General features: G+C 43.6%; 1 protein-coding gene and 1 pseudogene across 1 annotated transcript; both read right to left on the bottom strand.

Annotated features, from left to right (window-relative positions):
* Nucleotides 1-2669: 2669 nt before the first annotated feature.
* LOC134039249 (beta-1,4-galactosyltransferase 1-like) lies at nucleotides 2670-6426 on the bottom strand (annotated as a pseudogene).
* A 1860-nt stretch (nucleotides 6427-8286) lies between these two features.
* LOC134039250 (tripartite motif-containing protein 5-like) lies at nucleotides 8287-10788 on the bottom strand. Its single transcript, XM_062484965.1, has 2 exons — nucleotides 10636-10788; nucleotides 8287-9982 (listed from the first exon to the last, which is right to left on the bottom strand). The coding sequence occupies exon 2, from the start codon at nucleotides 9967-9969 to the stop codon at nucleotides 8980-8982; it is 990 nt and encodes a 329-aa protein (XP_062340949.1). The 5' UTR covers nucleotides 9970-9982; nucleotides 10636-10788; the 3' UTR covers nucleotides 8287-8979.
* Between the last annotated feature and the right edge of the window lie 1549 nt (nucleotides 10789-12337).

The raw sequence follows: 12337 nt of genomic DNA, 5'->3' as shown, positions 1-12337 counted from the left end.
TTTAAGTATTTAAATGTAAGTTGATGCAAGACCTTATCCATTTCACTTATCACTATGCACAAGCTGACCAGAAAATCTGCCTCATCAAATGAATGTAGAGACAGGTCATCCCCCTTGGTTGAATCCTTGCCACTTCTTTTGGTCCAAGGATGGTACTGAGGATCATCACTCTGTGAAAGATACGTTGTTAGTCTTCACCAACCATGGTTACTCGCCGTTACAGAAAACAATATATAACCCAATGTCAGGGTCAGGTACAGTTCTCTCACCTGAGATTTACCATTAGTGTCTGAGTCAGTTGTGACATCAGAGTATGACAAGCTGATGGAGGAAAGAGGACGCTCATCCCCTCTCTTCAGCAATGCTGTCACTCTGTCAGACTGTGGAGAATCATCAACATTGTTAAGTCAGGGCACGGTTTGCATAAATCTAGTCTCTGAAAACCCCTGCATTAGTCTATGGCCAATAACAGTGATTATGGGAAAGTGTTATTAGAGAGGAGCTGACCTGACTGGGAGAGTCTGGAGTCTAGATATCTAATAACATTAGCTCCCTACATAAATTTGGATAGGCTCCCTGCTCCTCACGACGCAGTATCCAGGGTTTACACCATAGTCTCTTCCTCATCCGTCTTGGTTGTTGTCTCTCCTGAATCCTCCTTGAAGCTTTGTAGGCCAGGTAGACCAACATGACTCTGGCTACATTTAGCAAGGTATCAACCTCATTCATCTTAAAATGATACTACAACACTGAAAAGTAATAAACTAGCTGAAAAAAGTATGTTACTGTCTGAGCAGTGTTGAGATGGCAGTTGGTTTACTGGACATTCTAAAGACAGTCACCTGCCAGGTACTAACGACTGCCAACTTTAAAATGTTGGGATTTGTTGGAGTTTGTTGGGGCAGTGTGCAAGCTGCTTTAAGGCCAAGGTTTATTTTTCCAACGAATTTGCGCTATTTGCTTGTTGGTAATAAACATTTAAACTGTTATCCATTGTATTTGATGTTGTTGGGTGTCACAAAACGGAATATAATACAAAAAAAGTAGCTACTTTTTGCAATGATTCTTCTTTCCCCCACAATGCATTGCATGACGTCACGTTGGGGAGACGACCGACCAAAGCCCGCTTAGAGACCATTGAAATCGATTAGAAATAAACACTAGGCTTGTACCAGAGAATGTTTAATATGGCCTCTGCTAGTACCATCAAAACATGGGACATCTAATCGGAAATGTGTTTAGAACGTTGGGGAAATTATTTAATCAGGGATGATCTTGGGGGGATTTCTAGGTGGGACTGGTAAGTTAGCTCATAGCTAGCCCATAGCTAGCATGATGTCTTTTTTCTAGATCTAGATAAGTTTACCGGTAGTACTAGTCTACTTATCTGAACTACAGCTAACGACATGATTGTCCGGGACAAGTGGATTTTTTTGTAGGGCAGAGAAATGTACCTGCCCCACTGGACACGTTTAATCTCAAACAAAATAAAATGCCATGTTACTGTACTTGCACTGGCCAGCTTGCAAATACTGAGGATAGCCTACCAAAGTTGAGTCAGCCAATGTCGTTAGCGATGCTAGCTAACGTTAGTTTGCTAGTTGTATATAACATTTCACTGGGTCTTGCAGCTGTTTGATTGACTGAAATTATTATGAAACTGTCTTAAATTATTGTACTCGTTGTGAAATATATTATTGTTGCTTGCTTTTTCCGCAGGTACACTCTTGCGGTTCTTGCTGTTTAATTGTAACTTGTCTAACTACATGCTCTTATTGCTCCTCCCTTTGGGACTTATTTGGTTTCACAATGTATGCTTCATGTTTGGCTACCCGCAATGTTTGGGGCTATCTCGTTGTTATGATCAGTGACCTATGCACTTTTGTAAAACTCTCTTGGAAGTCGCTTTGGATAAAAAAATCCCCCCGTCGCTCTGCCTCCCGTAGGCGCCAACGTCCAGCATGGTGAATCGGTACTGGGCATTGCAAACTGCCATCAACACCACGGAGTGCGTTCCCTTGTAGTTGAAATATTCGCTGCCAGCGGATGGAGGGGCTTTGATCTGCACTTTTCCTGTCAATGCAACCAATGCAGTTGGGGAAATCCCTACCTATTTCTTTGAACCCAGCTCTGGATGGGTAGGGGATAAACTCCTCTCAGTGCCTTGTGTATGGCCTGGCAAACTTCAGACACGATGTTAGAGACCGTGGCCGACCCAAGTCTGTAGCTAGCAGCCACACTGTTGTGAGCCCCCATTGGCCAGGATCAGGAGTGTGACGGCCAACCTCTCTGCTACCCCTCTCTCCCCAAACCTCTCTCTCCCTCTCTTCCCAAACCTCTCTCTCCCTCGCCCCAACCCTCCTCCTCTAATGTACTCACTATCTCCATCTCAAAATTCGCTACAGCCATTTTCTCCAATCGATCACCTACAAAGCGTTAACAATGTAACGGTAAAATAATTCAGTTGACGTCGTCCGCCTACGTCAGTACGTCGAGTGTCACACGAACGTTGAGCACAGGCAACTGTTCGCCTAAGTATAAATGCAGCAGCCTGAGCTTCTTTTTTTCGGCGACCATTTCAAAAGTGTCGGCGACATAAGTATAAATTAAACTTAAGGAAGGTTAGTAAAAGATTTTAGAATTCTAGATTGATTCTACAATCAAGAAAAGGATGTCCACAATTAAATATGCAAACGAGCGCTGTTTTTAATTTCTTTCAAAAGTTTTGTGGTATATTATTTTATTGATCCTATTCATAATTCATGTTTATAAATCACCCCACCTACCACCACACTCCCACAAAACACAGGTACACATACACCCACGTACACACTTAATGTGCACCTAAGTAAACCCTCCACAGCCAGAAATATAAAAGTTGTAAAATAATTAACTAAAAACTCTTATCTGTCCATCTTTCCTCCATGTCCTCCCTCAACTGTCACCCCCCCACCCCAGTCCTTCTCTATGTGGGCGACCCTGCGTCCACGGTGATGTTGGTGTACAGTCTGTGTCTCTCCACCTGCAAGACAGTGTATGAGAGACTGTTCAGGCTGTCTGTGTCCATGGTCTGTTTTGTTTGAGAGAGCATGTTGTGCCTGCAAAACAGCAGCACAGTGAGAAGCACAGTAGAGTAGGGCAGAATAAGAGTAAAACAGAGTAGAGCAGAGAAAAGTGAAATAGAGCAGATGAGTAGAGCAGAGTACAGTAGAGTGAAATAGAGCAGAGGACAGTAGAGTAGAGCAGACATGGATACCTCTGTGGGTTGGGTTCGTTGTGCTTGTCGGGGCCGTGCTTGATCATGCGATTTCCCAATCAGCCCGTCTGGCCTGCCCGTCTGGTTTGCCACGTCATCGTCCCCCCCAGCCCCAGTAGTTGTTAGGGCAACCGTTGATCTTCTCAAACTGTTCGCTGTTCAGAGCCGTGACTCCTCCGAAGAGCCCTGAGTACGGCAGTCTGAGAACCAAACACACACCCACACCAGAACCACACACACACACACAGAACCACAAACACACATCACACACAGACCATAAACACAAACAGAGCACAGTAGAATAGGGTACAATAGAGGGCAATAGAATATAGTTTACAGTAATACCGTTGACTGTTGTACAGTATAATAGAGAACACTGGGGTACAGTAGTATAGAGTACAGTAGAGGGCAGTAGAACAGTGCATAGTAGAATAGAATACGGTAGAATCCAGCACCTGAAACCAAACTTGTCTACCAACACAGAGAGATGCCTGGGCTGGTTGCTGCAGGTGTACATGTTGCGGTCGTCCATGGGCACCAGGTCCACATCGTTGAAGATGAAGCAGTTGTACAAGTCTTTTAAGGCCTCCGTGTAGCCGATGTTCATCAGCTTAGCCTTGTTGAACTTCCCCTCTCCAGCCTGGCAAGCAGAGGAGACCTGTCGAACGCTGGTGTGTTTGCGTGTGTGTGTGGGGGGTTCATGCACGTGTGTGTACCTGGTTGATGAAGTACACTCGGTAGTGTTGTCTCTGGCGCAGCAGGAGGGGGTGCAGGTAGAGCAGGAAGAACTTCAGGTGTTCCTCCCGGTTCCTGAACGGCACGATGACCGCCACGCGCTGCTCCAACAGGCAGTCTCGCGGACGCCACCAGCCCCCCTCCCACACCCTCGGGTTCTGCTTCTCCACCCATGCCAGCGTCACGTTCCTGGAGAAGTCCACCCTGGATGGACCCACTGCAATCAGTGTAGAGGTCAGTACAGGACAGTAGACTATAATACAGTTGAATAGAGTTCAATAGAATAGAATATAGAGCACCTGAAGACCAAGAGGAGAAGTTGAAACAAATGTGTCTTAATTTCACTTCATCTCCAAGATGGTTCAACTTAATTTCCTGACCATTTTAGGTAGGCTGTAAAAATGTCTTCAAGTAAAAAATACACAGGAGTTCACCCAACACAAAAACTGAAAATGTCACCTGATGTTTTTATTGGATTAATCAGAATCAGAATTCGGTTTATTCGCCATGTATGTTATACAAACACGGAATTTACTGTGGCAGGGACGTGCAAAACACTAAACATATACAGATATTAAATTAAGTAAAAGTACAAAAGTTTAACTATTTCTAAGAACTAAACAATCTAAGAATACAACAATTTAAATATAAAATAAAATATATATAAAAAACACAGGTCATAAGGTCATAGTTTTGACAGTGCACACCTGTGAATACAGTCCTGTAATGTCCCTGTTATAGACTCTAGATCGGTTCGTACTCCTGATCTTGTGTCACTCTCTCTCAGCTAACAAAGGATGAAGCTTCCATTGTTGACTTAATGCTGACTTTCAAGCTGTTTCATCAACTATCAAACACACTATCAGCCTGCTTGCGTTGTGTGTCTTGTCACTCACCAGGTACAGACAGAACAAGGAGTTGTTGACCTACCCAGCAAAGGAGAGGGCTCTTCACACGGCAGCAACACGGATGGGTAACTTGACTCTGGAGAGGGGAGAGGAGAGAGTTTACAGTTATTCCTGTAAGTAAACAACAGTACTTAAGAGCCATGGACAAGGATCTGGGAAAGAGCACATGCCGGGCAACGAATCCGCTCTCACCTGTTCCTCTTCAGCCATAAACACACCTGGTCCTGATCATCATCACTACACTACTTAAGCTGTGGCCTGACATCCAGTCCCTGCCGTATCGTTAGCCGTACTTGTATGTTGTGCTTGCGTGCCAGCCTTAATACTTCTACTTGTCAGTCTGTTCGTTTTCTAATCTTTTGCTTGTAGTACTTAAGAGCCATGGACAAGGATCTGGGAAAGAGCACATGCCGGGCAACGAATCCGCTCTCACCTGTTCCTCTTCAGCCATAAACACACCTGGTCCTGATCATCATCACTACACTACTTAAGCTGTGGCCTGACATCCAGTCCCTGCCGTATCGTTAGCCGTACTTGTATGTTGTGCTTGCGTGCCAGCCTTAATACTTCTACTTGTCAGTCTGTTCGTTTTCTAATCTTTTGCTTGTTTTTCTGATCGGATTCCTGTTCCTCTATTTTTTCAGTACCTTCACCCTGGAATTCCCTTCACTCCCGCCTGGCCACCAGTAACCACCGACCTGCACGTTCGTCACCACCATCAGCCTCCCATCACCCGTACTCACCTGTCTACACGTCTGGCAATACCCCTTCAGTCATTTTTGTATCACCAATAAATACCACCTTTTTCATCACCTACCTTGTCCAGGTCTGCGTTTGGGTTCAGTCACTGGGGATTGTGACATGTTTGGCATATAATTTAAAAAAATGAACTGGCTTCTGTCAAAAAAAAAACATAATTCGCTTGCTCTATATAGCCCTATCTCTCACCACCTATTGGGCTGTTTTACATATTAATTGATGTAGATTGCAAATTAATTTCAGATGAATTGGAGATTGTGTCATGGGGGTATAAGGAGTAACTGTAGCTAAAAACACACAAACAGTAACTTTGTCATTTAAACCAACAAACAAATGTCCACCTCACCACTATTCCCACAGTGGTTGGGTTATATGACAGGTAGTCCTAGTGGAGACGTCTGCTTCCTACCTGTGTCTCCCACAGGGGGGTCTGTTTCCAACCCCGGTGCCCCCTCTCCCTGGTTGGACTTGAAGATGTTGCTGTACAGCCACTTCAGCACCTGGTTGGAGTTTCTGGACAGTTCTGATTGGTTGAGGAAGCGATTGGCCACGATGACCATGCTGGGGTTGTGCAGCTGGAAAACAGAGTACTCTAGCAGGCACTCTAGCAGGCACAGACCCACCACGAACAACATGAACACAAACAGGCACTTCAGCATCTTCTAGGAATCCCAGAGGTCAGGTGTGGTGCGGTCCAGCTACTATCCAGCAGAGCCAGATCGGGTGTTTCCCCTGAATGGAGGCTTCAAATGAGCCTAGGATCACACTTTTGTTGTACTGTCCCGCTCCTTTTCTTTCTTCCTTCCTTTCTCTCTCTCTCTGTCCTGACTGCACTATATGAATGTCACAGTGCGTCAGTGTGCACTGGGAGTCACCCATCTCATATGCTAAAATATGGAGTTGCTGCATGGAGTCTCTACTTGATTGCTCTCACACCTCATTGTGTAATAAAGAATATATTGTGCTTATTAAAGTTATGCATTGTGCTTATTAAAGTTATGAACTTAGTGTGCTCAGGCTTAAACATTGGGTCTCACACTGGGTGTGGGAAGCAGGCTGTTCTTTGTGTCTCTATCTCTTCATTTTCAGAAACAACCTTGAAACCGGGTGGAGACGGCACCCGAGCAGGTGGGACGCGTAGGCAAGAACAACTCCCTGATGCACGAGAGCACAAGCTCAACCCTTTTTTGATACTTGTTTTTCAATTGCACTGTATAAATATATGCTGGGGAGGGACAGATAGCCAGTTGGACTTCGTGAACCAGCCCAAACTCTGTTGCGGGTAGGGAAACTTAGACAACCCCAGAGCTCTGTACTTGTTGATTTCCAACTGCTGCATTAAAGCTGATATTATCGGACCTCTGCGACTCCAGACCACTCTTTCTAGAACACAGATTTGTGTCATTGGATACCATCATTACATATTGGAATAGACACATAGAATAAGAATCCTTCAGTAACTTACTGCATTGCTAGTCATATGTTGGTAAGTAAGGGTCAAGACAGGGTGTGACTGGTTGTTCTTGGGTATAAATGAAATTGTGAAGCATTGTTCTGGGGATTCTTGATCTCCTGAGACCTTCTCCTCAGCTCTGGCTTGTCCTCTTGTCCTACTCCTTCTCCTTCCTCACCTCTTGCTTTCTCTCTCTTTCCAAAAATCATGGTAGAGTAGGTAAGATTTAAAGCCTTCATTTTGTAACATGTTTTCCCTGTAAAACTGCTTCTCTCCTATGGAATGCCGTTTTAATCAAAATTAATTAAATAAATAAATAGGTAAATAAATAAATATGGATATGAAATAAACCCTGAAATAAAAAAATTATAGGGCTGTCCCCGACTAAGATTTTCTTTGGTCGACCAAGACTCGACTAAAACGTCTGAAAATCGACTAATCGAAATTTGAAGCGCTTTTTTTTCACAAAACTAAACGTACAAACATTTTCCCGATCTGACTCAATGGCTGCTGGACATTGCAGATTCAGCCGCTAATAGCCTACTAATAATAAGACTTGTATCACCAGTCCTGTTGTAACCGAATGCCGATGGTATTTAGTATCTCTTACAATGTACTACAAATTAAAAATATTGTTTGTTTAACATGCAAATCATCAGAGCGCGCTTATCACTGCCTGAACTTGCAGCATGCAAACTTAGAAGCTGAGTGGGGAACGGTGCAACAGAGAAAGATTTTGTTGTCTTGGCCGGAGAAGATAATGTCATTTGATTTGGATGTGATTCTTATAATAGGCATATTCATTTTTCAACCCAGCGCGTTAGCATGAGCGAAGTAGGGCTAGGCCAACTTACGTTTTTCAGGTGATAGGCTACATCATATTCGACGTCGAACTATGAAAAATAAACCGTTGTTGGCAGAGTTTGCATTCAACGTTTTTCGAGTCACCCGGTACTTTGTAAATGTACTTTAATGAAATGCTGCCATACCACAGATTTCTTTGCCATTTTGACTAATAACACCGACAAAGTAGGCTATGGCAGAGTTTGTAGTTCTGCAGCCAATTGTGCTCGTGCCGTGTGCAAAATACCAAACCAAAACAAAGCGCAGATTGACGAAAGGGAAAACAGTAACACCTTCTTTTAAATTATATATTTTTAGAGTTGCTTTATTTGTCTTAAATAATATAATCTCCAATTTCTGTAGAACATTTAGTTAATTCAGCAATGATGACACAAGCGGGAATCAGATCTCACACTGCCATACGGCAGCTCGACTAAAAAAAGGCAATAAATATATAAATATATCATCATATTAATATATAGCTGAATCCATTTACCTAAATAAAGCAATAAATCCATTTACTTATTTCAAAATGACGTTTTTGTAAAGATGACATTTATTTATTTCATGGTACTTTTATTTCCTAATTCCTAACAAGATCGAAGGCAGATAGGGACACTTAGATTCGAGAGATAATGGAAGTCATAAATAGTGTTAGAGATGGCATGCTGGCCTTAGTAGATCAAGTTGATCAGCATTTTGAAGTGGTACTTGTACTTACGTTTTTGTACATCATAATGTGTAGCATTTGGAGTTACTTTTTTCTACAGATATATATATATTCAGGGCTCTCGTGTCGCACACTCGCTGTGAGACACGTATTTCAGCCATTTCTCACGCTCTTACGCACCTTGTATTTCTCACACATTTCAACAATTTCTCACGCTGAGAAGTAAGGGACAACTTATCCCTCTATATATATATAAAATGAATTGACGAGGCGCATGCATACTGAGATGATAGTTATACAGAGCCCCCTCCCCCCCTGTATACTGACAGATACTAACAGGATACTGAGATATGTTTCATAAGAATTTACCAAACGTCCACCTCCATAGAAGTCCCTGGATGTAATCAAATATGTTACCAAACAGAGGGTTGACCCAAGAGCGTGGAGGTGAGCCTATGTTTCGGGCCAGGGTGTACTCCAGATCCCTCCAGTTAGTGTGGGGCAGCAGGCTGAGGGGTGGCCGGAGGGCAAGACGGTTCTGCAGCAGACAGATACGGGGGAAGCTTCCAGACGGAGAAGACAGCTTTCTACTCTCATCCACCCTACCTTTCTCCCTCCACTGCACCACCAGGTCTCTGGGGTCAGACAGGTGCAGGAGGGACTGCAGATTGGCCAGTTGTGCTCTGGCGTCCACCAGACATGTTTCCATCATAGCCAGGTTCTTCTCCATTGCAGTCAGGTCACCCTGCTCATCTACCTTCCTCATCTCCTCCACTTCCCTCCACTCCAGCTCCTTCCTCAGCTCCTCAAACTGCTGGCTGATCTGGATTTTCAGCAGGTTGGAGGTCCACCTGGTGGTGGTTATCTCTCCACGCTGTCTCTCCCAGTAGCAGACCACCTCAAAGATATCAGCCGTCAGGAGGTCTAGAGCTGAGGACACTTCTCTCTTCACCTCCTCTCCTTCTTCCTCCACAGGCCTGAAGGAATGGCCGACATGGTCCCTCCCGTCCCGACACACGAGACAAACAAGCCTGCTGTCTTTCTTACAGAACAGAGTGAGCTCCTGGTTGTGGTGCTCGGGGCATGTGTGTGCTCTGTTCCCCTCCTGCCTGGCTTCATCAAGCCTCAGCTGCTCCACTAAGTCACGTACGATCCTGTGGGGTTGAAAAGACTCGGCGACAATAAAGGCGTTACACTGTGGACAGTGTTGGAGACCAGCACTCAGGCACTTGTGGATGCACTCTTTACAGTAGGTGTGTTGGCAGCTGAGGATCACTGGGTCAGTGAAGACCTCAGTGCAGATGGAGCAGAGGAGGTGGTCTAGAGCAGAGGAAATCCCCGCCATGCTGGTGAATGGACTGATCAAGGGGAGAGAAGAAGGGAAAATATTTTAAGAACATACAAGTTAACCTTTGTTAACCTAGTTACAAACGGTGTTAATCGCATTACAACTGTTATTTTATGCCCATCCATTGTCAAAAAGTTGTATACAAACACGATAAGTTGTCACTGTCTTTTTAAGTTTCGGTTTCGTTTTGTAATTATTTAGTTTCTATTTCAATTTAGTTATCTACTTTTTGTTTTTATTATTGTCTATATTTGGGGGGGGGGGGGGGGACCATGTAATTGTAACTATATAGCCTACTGTTTGTAGTTGATGTAGGCTAGTTGATGTAGGCTATTGTAAATAGAACGTGTAACAGAAGCTTTTTGTTAGTAGCACAAAAAGATTAGATGTTTCATTCAATATTTTTGAATCCTTTTTCCTTTTATGAATAGCATTGAAAAACTATCCTTTGCGCAAACTTGAAATTCTTCGACGACAAGATCTAGGCTATAGGACACTGGCTGGTAAATAGGTTAGGCCTACTCAAAATAATCCCACTTTGCTTGCGGCAGCATACATTTTCCCATCTGTGAATGCGAGATTGATTCAAACTAGATAACATTTGGGATAAACATTTAACATTTGGTCGAATATTACATTCAAAAGTAGTTTATCCGTTCTCACCTTACTACGAAGTTACCGTTCCGTAGAAGCAGGGGCGGCGCAAGATAATTTTTAATGCAGGTACTGAGGGGGTGCCGGAGTGGGACCCACTTTCAGCCCGGGAGTGTAATGGCCAAGACCAGCCCATCCCCACCAGGGGCCGAGCCATACGTTGAACATTCAGGGCTTAACCCGAACCTAGGACCTAGTCAAGGTTTTGATGTGAGGTGAAATCGGAACTTCACTTTAATGCCAGCGCGCAAGGCGCTCTAGCGAATTTTTTTGCATTCGTTTCAGTGCAAAATAGTTCTTTGAGCTTTATGTAATATAAACATTACAGTTGGACTCATATTGTTATATTCTCCGGAAATTACAACCCACATTTTTACCTGAAAGATTCAGGGCTTTTGAGAAAACATTTTTCCCACACTTGCAGGCACCTAGATTTATGAAGTGACAGATCTTTCTTTTTTTACCTGGCTTTTTCAGTTCCTCCTGGCATCTTTTCCCCATCCATTTTATTCTTTTTGCTTCAGTTTAATCTTGCTAACTCGCTCCACAACATTAAATGATGGTTTAGGGTTGTCTCCATGGCAACAACCTTAGTACACGCACTTGTGTTTGAGAAAGAGAGCATACCCGACAACTGAAAACGGCACTTGTTAATGCAGGGTCCAGGGGCGTCGTTAGACCCTTTTTACAGGGGCACGTGCCCCAGTATATTTCTGCTGTGCCCCAGTAAAATCTAAAGTTTGAGTTTTAACAATTAACTTTATTAGTCAGTGCATTAATTAACATTAATTTAATGCGATTGATAATCCGTGAAAAAATTAACGCAGTATCCCAATCAACGCTTGTAAAATCAAAGCAGTTTAACCATGTCAGCGCACTCTTCTGAGCTTGCCAAATAGCCACTGCAGCACGCACACAGAAGTCCAGGTGTCGGACTCGGCACACAAGTCAGAATTGAGGTAGGCTAAGAAAACATTACAAAACTAAATAAAGTTTCTAAATTATAGGCATACCGATCATCATTTTTTGACTAAAACATAAAAACAATATTACATGAAGCTCAAAAAAACTGTATTTGCCCTCAAATGAATGAGAAAAAAATGTGTGCGCTCGCATTAACTATTGATGTCCCTGCCAAAGCTGATATCAAACTTGCGTCCCTGAACTGTTGTATAGTGCGTTAAGCAAGGGGAGTTTCTATAGACGAGTAGTGCATTGTGTGCAGCACGCTTGGAAGAAAAAAAAAGGGATATGAATAGGGGCCTATGCCCCAGTAGTTTTATTTCTAACAACGCCCCTGGCACCTTCTGATCATGCGCTTATTTAGATTAAAACCTAATTTAGCCTATTAGCTTACTTATCAGTCACACAGTAACTTAACACATATCGTTTTATTCAGTGTGTGAAAAAACAAAGAGAAAGCAGGCGATCTGATGCCCCAATGTATGAGCGGGCAGAGCGGCCCACCGTGAATTCTCCCGATTCTCCCGATGGCCACTCCGGGCCTGATACTATTAATAAATGAGCAATATTTTGGGGGGTGCTATCGGGGTGCTTTGGTCTTTGCTGGGGGTGCTGAAGCACCTGCTAGCCTCTCCCTAGCGCTGCCCATGCGTAGAAGTCATATGAAGTCGTCCGTGTGAGCAGGTTTGCCTAGCCTGACGTTGTCATACTCATAATTCTGGTCAGAATATGAGTCTGATACCGCTCC

The sequence above is a fragment of the Osmerus eperlanus genome, chromosome 19, assembly GCF_963692335.1.
Source record: "Osmerus eperlanus chromosome 19, fOsmEpe2.1, whole genome shotgun sequence".
Lineage (NCBI taxonomy): Eukaryota > Metazoa > Chordata > Actinopteri > Osmeriformes > Osmeridae > Osmerus > Osmerus eperlanus.
Note: the sequence above shows the minus strand (reverse complement) of the source record. Positions and strands in the feature narration are given on the sequence as shown.

What these genes read in the sequence shown, in the direction of transcription:
- LOC134039250 (XM_062484965.1), bottom strand. Translation starts at nt 9,969, where the DNA reads ATGGCGGGGATTTCCTCTGCTCTAGACCACCTCCTCTGCTCCATCTGC.